Source organism: Apaloderma vittatum, unplaced genomic scaffold (assembly GCF_000703405.1).
Source record: "Apaloderma vittatum isolate BGI_N311 unplaced genomic scaffold, ASM70340v1 scaffold35932, whole genome shotgun sequence".
In the NCBI taxonomy this organism is placed as follows: domain Eukaryota; kingdom Metazoa; phylum Chordata; class Aves; order Trogoniformes; family Trogonidae; genus Apaloderma; species Apaloderma vittatum.
The window spans coordinates 1-11488 of NW_009702548.1; the positions used below are offsets into that span (position 1 = coordinate 1).

The 11488-nt window shown below is 42.9% G+C and overlaps 1 protein-coding gene across 1 annotated transcript; it reads left to right on the forward strand.

The window, feature by feature from the left end:
- The first annotated feature begins 773 nt into the window (after nt 1–773).
- On the forward strand, nt 774–9938 carry PM20D1 (peptidase M20 domain containing 1). The gene is made up of 12 exons (XM_009864291.1): nt 774–858; nt 1442–1674; nt 3112–3198; nt 3982–4115; nt 4565–4684; nt 5465–5540; nt 5774–5835; nt 6051–6129; nt 7170–7241; nt 8011–8179; nt 8879–8978; nt 9762–9938. The coding sequence occupies exons 1-12, from the start codon at nt 828–830 to the stop codon at nt 9889–9891; spliced, it is 1293 nt and encodes a 430-aa protein (XP_009862593.1). The 5' UTR covers nt 774–827; the 3' UTR covers nt 9892–9938.
- Nucleotides 9939–11488: the final 1550 nt, after the last annotated feature.

An 11488-nucleotide genomic window follows, 5' to 3' on the forward strand; every position in this document is an offset into this window, starting at 1 on the left:
CCGCTGGGTTCTGTAAATCTCGTGTTTGTGAGATTGATGGCTTAGCAAATCTTGTTTACGTGCTTTTTAAATGGGAAAATGCACAGATATGGGACATACTTATTTTTTGGTTTCTTCTTGAATAACGTGACCTTTGAAAGAGCCTTTAACCTTGCTTGGCAGATGCTGTTGGGAAAGGCAGCTGTGACTGGGGCTCGGTTATACCCGTGTTTTGCCTAACAGTGACTGAAATTTGGAGAGCGGCCTTGCTGAGCCCCGTTGAAATGACAGAGCAGACTAGAAGGACCAACACAAGACCTCTCTGTTTATATATCTTAATAGGTTAGAGCAGTGTGAATAATGATCTTGCCATCCCAACCTGACTTACTATTGAAAAAGAACTTTGAACTGCCAACTAAGCCACCTGTTTAGCTGCCAGAATAGTTTATGACTGTGAGGAATGAGGTCAGCCCAGCGAAGAGCAGCTGCTTCTGGACAGTAGCGTTTCTAGCAATCTCATTCAGCACTTAAGGATGAAAAACGGAGTTGGAGTATCTAGAGAAATACCTTGGCTGAAGCTGAGGGGAAACGCTGGTGCGCTGCAAGTGCACAGCTCAGCTGCAGTCCATCAGTCTTTTTGAATAGTGGCAGCTCTTACTGTCCTGTGAAATAATCTTTAAAGCTTGGAAAATATTCAGGAATGTAGATAGTACTTTCCCTTTTGAAGTGCAACTCTAGTATTGTTTGACTGATTTTGGTGTTGAATGGTTTCTGGTTTGTGTTTCGTTAAAGGTGCTATTAAAATCCCAACCGTTTCCATATCTCCGGAGGATTTGAATACAACAGCCATGGCAGAATTTGGGACCTACATTCAGGAAGGTACTGAACTGTCATTCTTGGCAATCTCTACTGCTTGATTTTATTTTTGTAAACAAATTGAAGAGAGTATATCTGGTTCTTGAATATAATGGAACAAACATTTCTTTTGGTTTTTCTCAAGAAAGGACTGGCAAAACAACACACAAAAGTCTCCTTTGCAACAGTGTACTTTGGTTTATCAATGGTTGAAGCTGAAACAGAGGTTAAAGTGGGTTTTGCCAATGTGGTTTTTGATTCTTGAGATGGTTAAATGACCTTGTCATTAAAAAAAAAAAAAGAGAAGACTGCCCCTGCTTCAGCCTGCTTTTTTGGCTTTGCTACCTGCAGAACAGCTGCAGCACTGCCGGTGAACAACAGTTCCTGGTTTTGCTTAGGAAAGTCTTAAATACAAAGTGAAATGGGTTGGTAGAAGTGTGAGAATGAAGCTGCACGTCTGCCTCCTGCAGCAGATTTGTTGTGGTCAGTCCATACAGTGCTCCCACTGAGGCGGAGTAGATGACTGCTCTGTGGAGTATATAGTGATAAAGTTGGACATTATTGTTAATTTTCCCTTTTCACATGTTTTTAATTTTTTTCTTAACAGTCTTCCCGGCTGTATTTTCTTCAAAGTTCATTCAGCATGAAATTGTTGGGAAATACAGCCATCTCTTTACTGTTCAGGGTACTAACCCTGAGCTGCTGCCCTATATGCTGCTTGCACACATGGACGTTGTGCCTGCCCCCCCGGAGGGCTGGGATTTCCCTCCTTTCTCAGCTGCAGAGCATGAAGGTTTCATCTATGGACGAGGAACGCTGGATAACAAAAACTCTGCCATAGTACGTCGTCTTGGTAATATCATTTCAGAGACATACAAAGCCTGAAAAAGGCAGACTGGGGGAACCTATTCTCTGAAAGTTTCCTTTATTGTCTCTCTTGCCTCTCTTTAAATGCAGGATATTTGTGATAAACTCTTAAGCTCTGCAGTTTTCTCCCAAGTTTTCCTAGAGATGAAGTCAGGTGGTCTTCTATTACTGAAGAAAGCAGAGTTAAAATTTGTAGAAGATACAGAAAACGCATTTATTAATACAGATGTATTTATTTAAACATCATATTTAAATTTTCTGTCAAATGCTGCATTTAAAATCAGGAATAGACTTCATTTTTTTTTCCTAGGTGTCACGGGCATTCAAAGCCAAATTTTGCCCTTTGAAAAGGCTTGAGTTTCAAAATAAACAATGTTTATTTAATATTATAGTCAAATAACCTTGTATCTTTTATCTAGTCTGTGGAAGAACAAAGAGCTGTTGTGCTAAATGGGAGGAATAATGTACAAAAAAAAAAAAGATTGATCTGCATAGGATTTCTCATTTGGGAAAAGGTTGATGGGAAAATTAATAAGGAAGATAGTCCCTTGTGACTTGCAAAGATTACTTCCATGACAGCCCTGTACTTAAATTTAAAGAGATGTTTAGCAAACCCGTGTCACAGATTCTGTGGCTGCATATTGTGGCATAGGCCTGTACTCCCAGAAAGTTTCAGTAGTTTATTTAATCATCCATTTCAAGGCCTTGCAACTTAAACTTTGGATTTGGTGCTTCCTTCTGCTGTGAGCTGCACAAGTGGCTCCACAGATGGACAATAAAAATCAACTATTTCGGAGAACACAGCAAAAAAGGGTGCTGACAAGGGAAAGGCAATGTAATTTGTTCTCATGTAGAAAGCTAACTAGCTTCAAGTTGAAAAAAACGGGTGAGAATGAATAATGTAGCAAGTGGGAGATTTCATGTCTTGTTCTTCAGGTTAGGTTTCTCGTTCTCCTGTTTCATCTTAGCACTTTTCGTACAAAACTTGCTGCGTGTTAAAACAAATGGATGGGGTAGCTCGAGTCGGAGCCAAACGGTGTGTAGGACACAGTTTGAAGGAACAGTGAATTCCCTGGGTAATTACAACTCTTGTCGTGCTTCCTGTGCAGTTTGTCACCCACTGCGTCGGTAGCAAGAACGAGCCTGCGCTGTATTTTGTGTTTGTACACTCACAGGGCGTAGCGTGCCAAGTATTAAACATTAGTGATCAAAAGCATTGCAGTGTGTTCTCCAGAGAGCAGGAATATCATCAGTAGGAGTTCTAGAAATAAAAGCTCAGCTGTGAACAGGACAAAGTCTCCTTAAGGACTGTGAATGCCTTGTATTTTTTTACGTTACATTGCATTCTTTGCGTTTATTCTTACTAACACACCAGAACGGTACAATTCATTCCAAATTCTTTTTCCACAGGGTATTCTGCAAGCTCTAGAATTTTTGCTGAGAAGAAATTACAGACCCCGCAGATCATTTTATGTTGGGATCGGACACGATGAAGAGGTATTTTCTTTCATTTCATCAAAATAACGAGTTGTTTGCATTGTTCATGCATGTAACAAAGCTGTTTAAACACTGTTTAGCTGAAAAGTCTTTCCTGTTTTTCTTCGCTATGTGGGTTGATACTGTGTCAGGCACTTGGTTGTAGTTACATATTGATTGTTTGGCTTTAGGTGACATTGACAAAGGGTTTGGTGTGATGAGCGGAGGGAAAAGAACAGAGCAAAGTGTTGGTTCCGATTCTTTTCTGCATGGAAGGTGCAGCAGGAGTCACGGGAAGTACGTAGAGTACGTGGAAAGCTGGCTCGAGGTGTGCGTGGTCGTTCCAAATGATCAGGAGGAGTTAGCAAGAATGTTGCACTTTTGTTGTGAGTGTGCCCACTGCTAAATGGTACAAAGAGACAGGTGAGATGGTGTTTGTTCATTTTCAAAATATGAACACAAAGAGTTGTTCATAGTTAAAATGAATATCTCTTTAAAATGACTCGTCTGTGGAGCTCATAGCTCTGAGATGTTGTTGGTTGCAAGAACCTCTAGGATTCAAAGCACCGCTCAGTGACTCAGGAGTGAAAGCATTCCTCAGGGCAGGTGTCAGTTCATCCGCTGCCGAGCCGTTGACCATCTCCCACGAATTTTGCTGGCAGGAATCTTTTATTAACGGGTTGCTCTAGAGCTGCTCGCTGGGGGGTTTCTTGTGTTCTTTGCATTGTAGTACTGGTCACTGTCAACAGCGAGATGTTTCCCAGTGTTCTTCCCTGATGGGCTCCTCCGGCTGGGTTCTCGCAGGTGTTTGGTCGGAAGGGAGCGATGAAGATTGCGGCGCTCTTGGAAGGCAGAGGGGTGAAGCTCTCCTTCTTACTAGATGAAGGAAGTGCAGTATTCGATGGCATCATTGCGGGAGTGGAGAAGCCAGTAGCTGTGTGAGTAAGAGAAAACTCAATTAACCATGATGAAAGTGATCGAATTTCAAGAATTAATTTGTGAGAAATGACCTTGTTAATGTCAGTAAAGTATGCTTTCAAGGCCCGTGGCGGTGCTGGTGCTGCTAAAGCTCCAGCAGTGGCACAAAGTGCAAGCCAAGGACCTTCAGCATTTGCTTGCTGTCCATCACAGCTCTGCTGACAAAAGCAGAATGTTCTGCTCTTGCTGGTGCAAGCCTGTTAATTTTATGCTGTAGAGTCTGCTCAGTGGAGAAGCAGCCAAGACATCAGTCCTCCAAGCATCTAAAGGCTGTGTTAAGGATTTATTCTTGCAGCTTCTTTGGTGTTTTTAATAATATTAAGAATATGCAGAGTAGCTTTATTTACCTGTAGTTTGTGCATGTGTGTTTGGAGTTGTGCTAATCATGTGTTTATTTATCGTTGACCAGAATTGCTATCACGGAAAAGGGTTCAATAACACTGAACTTCACTGTGGAAAAAGAACCAGGACATTCATCCTTTCCTCCTAAGGAGACAAGTATCGGCATCCTTGCGGCAGCGATGTCCAGGTAGGAGCTTCCCTGTCATCTAACATCAGAGACAATCAAGTAGACTCCTAAGTCACGAATATCTGACTTTCTTTTTTAAGTATTTGTATTTAGGGTATTTTGCAAATTCCCTATGTATATTTGAAATGTAAGTTTGCAGCTCGCTTTGAAGGGTAGAAATGCAATCCCCAGCAAAGGGACAGGTGCCAAGTGTCTGGAGTGACTTCCCAGTTCAGCTGTTCCTAGTGTCAGCTGATTCTTTAAAGCCAGGATAACTGGTGCATCACGCTGGCAACCGTAATTTACTGTGTAGTGATAGAGGGTGCTTTGGCTGGGCTGCAGAATTTCTCTGGAATTTATTCTTGCATGTACCTGCTGCCTCTAGCTGGTAATTATCCAAGCCAATAAACATGGTGTAGAGTCAGAACGTGACTGAGTAAATCATTTCATTACTTGTCTGCGTAGGTATCAGATTGGCTAACAGATACGTATTTTAGAAAAAATATGGCCGGCTGTGATGGAATTTGATGTGGTACACGTCTAGATTGCCATGTATTCCTTGTAAAGAGTCAGACTTGTGGATTTTTTTTTTTCAACTGTTCTTGAACAAAAGTCTTTCTGTGTGACTGGAACGCTCAGAAATCTATTGCAGAGCCGTACGTGCAGATTTACTTACCGGGAGATGAAAGTGTGTTTGCATCTCAAATGAATGCATTTCAGAAATCTAATTCTTATCAACCTTGTGGAGCAATAATAGCCAGATATTTTCTAAAGCTTCAAATGTGATTTGCTTTGCCGTAGACTGGAGCAGAATCCTTTGCGCGACATGTTTGGCCACGGGCCAGAACTCATGATGATGGAGCACCTTGCGCCAGAGGTGAGGCAGCAGCTCTGATTTCATTCTCACATTTTCATATTAGTGAGCGAGGAGTAACCCAGCATGCGAATGTAGAGCGTAGTGACGTAGCTCCTGGAAAGGAGAAGACTTAATCTGGCCTTTCTCCCAGGTAATGGTTTCTGCTGGAATTATTTCAACAGCAGCCAAGTGACTACACTGTCTTCTTGAAAACTAGAAACTTTCTAATTTGTGGTTTTGTTTCTTCCACTTAGTTCAGGTTTCCTCTCAATGTCATCATGAGCAATCTCTGGCTGTTTTCGCCTGTTGTCAGCAGGTAAGAAAATATATCCTTGATGACCATTCTCAGCCTTTTCTAATCTTCCTAAGGAGTCATTATCCCATTTTGTAGTTTAGACAGTGTCAGTGCTCTGGCGTTAATAACCACTTTGTTAATTGGATAGGCCATCATTCAGATAATTGTCTATGTAATCATGGTACTTAGGCCTTCTCAATATTAAACCTTTCTGGGTTTTTTTCATTTTTTGTAAGAGTTCTTGCCTGGAAACCTTCCACCAATGCCTTGATTCGAACTACTACAGCAGTCACGATGTTCAACGCAGGAATCAAGGTAGTTTCATTGATTTTTCTCCACGTAGTGCTATGGGATTATTAGGACATTTGGTTTCCACCTTTTCGTTTTAAGCTACAAGATGAGTTTGGGCCCTGATCTTAGATCCAATGGGGTGTCGCCACCAGTCTCAGTTTTACTTCAGATGTGACTTGGCTTTAGCTACCGTTGAAAATTACTTCCTTTCAGAAGTACCTGATCTCTGTCACAAAAAGATCTCTGTAAAGCAGTGTTAAGATTGTTCGTATTTTAGGATGTTTTCTGTGTAGCAAAGTATCCGTGACATGATTTGAAGCTGCCACAGCCACGAACACTTCCCTAGCCCAGATGGGGTCTTGTGTTTGTGAGCACGGGTCCAGCGTTTACCTTCATCTGAGTAGGGGCTGGTGTGCACCTTGGACTGTGAGATAACAGGTTCTGGCTGGTACAGCCAGATCTTGCCCTGATAAGGGGGTGTAACTATCCCAAAATACCGTAGCCCTGGAAAATAAACAGACTGATTTGGTGTGTCCCTGAAAAAAAAACCTGTTACTGAAAAGCATCACTGGACAAGAAAACAAGGTGCAGTGGCTGAACAGTGACACTGAGTGGCCAGCAGAGAAGTGACACCCTGGTTTGATGGGGTTTTTTGTGTTGTTTTCTTTTCTAAAGAATATCATTTGTTAAGCGACTTACGTGTTTCATACTTGGGGAAGAATTAATATGACAATGAGGTAAAAATACAGCATAAAAAACCCCAAATTTTCCGAATGTCTTGGTTTAAGGTTTCCGAAGGAAGAGGGCTTATCTCTAGAGCAAAACTTCTGTATAACAGCTAACTTCATTTTTTTTTCAGTTGGTGAATTTTCCTTTGTGCAGTTACCTGCATTATAGATGAGCTTTACAGTATTCTAACACCGAGGAGAGAAAGAGATCTCACACTTAATATTTGTGGAAACAGGGAAGGATTAATGAGGCCTGGAGCTTGAGCACTTTCTCAATTTGCAGTTGACAGTCTGTTTTTAACTTCCCTTTAAGATTTGGTCCTTACGTTTTTCTAGATAAATGTCATCCCATCTTCTGCAAAAGCGACTGTGAACTTCCGGATCCACTCTGCAGAGACGGCCGCTGAGGTAACTCGCTGAGTCCCCGACGGGGGCTCTTCTCCCCCACTCCCTGACAGAGTGGCAGTTGTGGCAGCAGATCTCTGCTACAAGAATCCTCTTTTGGTCTCTCCCTGTATTCATACAAGCAGTAGAAGGGGAAGGTTTGGGGAATTGCTCCTTTGGGATGCTGTCAGAAACAGCTTATGTAACGTCCTCTCCTCTGAGCTGGGGTGCAGAGTGTGCTGTTTATTGGGGCTGCTGAATGTGGAGCAGAGCAAGAGGCAGCCCAGACTTGGAAGCGTGCCTTACAGTTACATGGGGCAGATTTTAGAAATCTTTTTGTGCCAAAGAGCACATGGATCATATGTGAGTTTGGAATGGAAGTGTTAAGGTTTGTGACCTTTGAGAATATGGGAGTATTGCGTGCTTCAGTAGGTGTGACGGCACTGTCCAGCCAAGGTAAGAGTTTGCGTCTCTGGAAGGTTTTTTTAGGTTATTGGCTTGGGTGACCAAGTAGCAGCAGGCTGACCAGCTGCCTTTCAGGACTGAAGCAGTTCAGGAGTGCCTTGAGACAGGGATAGGCAGCTGATTGCACCGAGGTTAACAAAATTAGCATCTATAGGCATCTATGGAGTACGAGGAAACCACACCGTTTCAGTCCTAACTCTCCATCTGTATTTGCAGCCACAACTGGAAGTTCATGGGCAAATGTTTTCTGGAAAGGGGAAGATTTGCTGACACCTAGAAGGGCTGCTTGCTCATTTCTTTTGCTGTTTAATCTCTGTTTTACCCGTAGGTGCTAGAGACAGTTAGAAACACTGTTGCTGATGACAGAGTGAAGATTGATGTAGTGGAAGCCTTTGACCCGCTCCCCATCAGTCCTTGGGATGAGCAGACGTTTGGAGTCCATATTTTTCAAAGGACCATTCTGGATACTTTCCCAGATGTTGATAGCGTTGTGCCAGGTAACAGCAAGCACATGATGATTATTGTTTCCTCTCCGGCTTCCGCTCTGCTTTTCTCTCCCCTGCCCCCCAATATTGACTTGTTTCCATTTTCTGTGTACTGCTCCACCCCAGCTGTTAACTACTGGAAACAGCTGTTTTTTCCTCTTTTTATTCCATTCCCTCTTTATGTTTTAAAGGTTTTTATGTTGGTTTTTAATAGTGGAAGTAAAAAAGCAAACAGGAAACTGACAGAAACAATGAGCCTTGAATTTGACTCTCTGCACATACAAAGGAATCTTTTTCAGGGAAGAAAGGAATTGTGAGGGAGGGTAGGAGGTCTTCTTGCTTTAGCTCTTCTTTCATTCTTTTCATAGCTGGCAAAGCCATTCCTGCGTTTCTGTATTGTTCCTTGCAATCCCAGCCCCTTCCCTCTCTCGCAGCTCCTTCCTAGTTCTGCACTGTTGCTTGGGCTGCAGCTTGAGGCTTAAACTTTCACGGTGACTTTCAGAGTGATTGAATGGTGTGTTCAGCTCCTCCTGTTCATGAAGGAGAATGGTCTTCCAGGATGTACCAATAAACTGTTTCAAGTGATTTTGCTTTTGATGTAGCTGGGGTTTAGATGGAACTGTTATCAGATGCCTTTCCTTTCTCCTGGGAAAAGTGTGGGTCATTAAATTGCTGCTCTGATGCAAAGTAAACGCGAGGTTTGTTTTCCAGGCACGTGTATTGGAAACACAGACAGCAGGCATTTCACTAACGTCACAAATGCCATTTATCGATTTAACCCACTGCTCTTGAAACCAGATGATCTTCCCAGGTACCGTCTGCATGGGCACAGCTGTTTGGGGTGGGGACTAGTGAAAGAGAAAACCGATATGCGTTAGGGAGAAGAAGGAAACCCAACCTTGTATACCTTGGCGTGGTGGTGGTGTTGCCTCACATTCTGTTAGGCCACCCATTTCCTGCAGATTTGGGTGCTGCACAAATTAGGAGATGGTAATTAACCCTGGGAGAGCGTTAGCCTTTGCTCTTCTTCAGACAAGGCCTCATTTAGGTGTCCCGTTTGGTAGCACGGCGATGCCGTGAGGCTGGCTGAGTCCTTGATGCACAGCAGCAGTGGGAAAGGTGATGTGGTAGTAGTTGGCCTCGCTAAAGAGATTTATCTACATGTTTGGACATATTTGCTCCTTAAAGCTGGAAGTTAGGTTTTGTGGAGTAAAGCGGTAACAGAGAACGTCATCATGCAGGGGAGCGCTGTTTGTAGCACATACTGGATTTGTCCTTTTAGTGAGGTGCAGGTGACAGAGGAGTAGAATGTTCTCATAGCTGTGCAGGACAGTGACTTAAATGGCCAAGGAATGGGCAGAGAGCTGGAATAATGGTTTTTCTTTTTCATGTACACTGTGGGCTTTGTGCTCTGAGCCTTAGAATCAGTAGCAGTGCAGTTACTGTGCAGTGTTTGGTGTATATTGCTGTATTTTTACGTTGTGTGTTGCTTTATGAAGTGAACAGGAAAGTAGGGTGATGGGTGTATGCAGGTGGATCTTTACAAATGCACAGTGGAATGGAAAAACTTTTTTTTTTCTTTTTTTTCTTCCAGGATCCATGGGTTGAATGAGAGAATCTCAGTCAAGAATTACGAGAAACAGGTCGAGTTCCTGTTTCAGCTGATTAAAAACTGCGATACTGATAAGCTTCCAGAGCCTCATGCAAACTCTCACGAGCTGTGAGAAATGCACCTGAAAACAACAGCTCCTGAGGGGACTCGGGGATGGCAGGGGTCCGGGCTGTAAGATGCAGCTGTGTCTGGAATTGGAATTTTGTGTATTGTGGTTTACGTAGAGATGGAAAAACTGCTCGTTGGTGCTTTAGGCAAAGGTACGGTTTGCTGGAAAGTGCTGAGAACCTGGACAAAACACAGCAAGTAACCCTGAGTTCTCTTTCTCCCTGGTCTGACATGCAGCCATTAATCGGATGGTATGACTTTTTCCAGCACTTTCTTTAAAGCCTCTGAAATTGTTAGTCACTTAAAAATCAAAGCTATAAGCAGCAGTCACTCACTCACCTATTAGTAAAAGAGGTGAATCTTCCTATGTGTGCTTTTAACATACTCATTTGATACAGTTAACTGATTTTTCACAAGTGACGTGTGGGCTGTAGGTTTCATGTAATTGTTAGAGTCACACAGGGAGTTTGTTGCACTGTGGCTGAGTAGGAGCTGCTTCCCCAGGGGATGCTCTCAGCCAGCATCAACGCTGCTCTCCTCGTCGATGTTAACTTGTTACTGCCAAGTTCTCCCACACATGCACTGATTTCTGACTCAAGCTCCAGAAGTTGTAGCTCTGTTGCTTTAACTGACGTTGCCCTGATCTCAGAGGTGCTGGAAACTTCTCCTGCCTTTTCAGTGACTTTTTCTCTCTCGCTCTTTGGTATGGCCCAGGGTATGTTGAGCAACTGGGTGTCGGAATAAGGAATTGCAGCTTTAAATAAGAAACTAAATCCGTGGTGTCTGCTCACGTGTATTCTCTCCTCACTGAATCAGTTTCTGTAGCGTATGTTTCGCTTTTGCCTCTCTGAGAACGTGATTGTGAAAGAGTGAAGCCCTTTGGTTTCTTCCAGTTCGGTGGAGGCAGAGAAATCTGTGTTCCTTCACTGCCTACGCGAGCAGTTTTCACTTCACTGCAGCGCTTGGGTTGACTCAGCTCTTTGGGAGTCCTAGGACAGGCCGCTGATGTTGGCTCTGTTTCATTTTGCACTTCTTGCATTCACATGCGTGTCTTCATTACCGCTAAAGGGTTAAGCGTTCTTTTGGCTTTGATAATCTCTTTAGTTGGGGTTACCACTATTAATTAAACAAAGAATTAAGAACCAGATGTTAGCCAAAGTAAAGACAGGGTGGCAGCCACTTTGTTTTACTGACGGGTGGACTCTGTGCTGCAGGTACTAGTGCAGCTCCTCCTCTTGCACTGCTGCGGAGATGCATGTCTCCGCAGAGTTTGAATTATACACTGGAATGCGTGCTTGTTCTGCTCTAAATTCATATTGTAAAACGTACCAGAACAAACATGCAGGAAATACCCTGAAATGTATCCTGAAAAACAGTGATGGAACTGTGATTCCAATTCTTTCTCTTCACCATTCTCTAATTTATTTCCAGTCTGATCTTATCAGTATGGCCAATGGGCTAAAACTGTATCAATCTACTAAAGAATTGAAATCAGACTGGCATTTTCATCTAATAAAACAAGGAATGCGGATTCTCCTCTGATTATTATTTAGTCTTTTTATGTAACTCCATAACTGCAGTGAAGTCATTTCCACACCTGA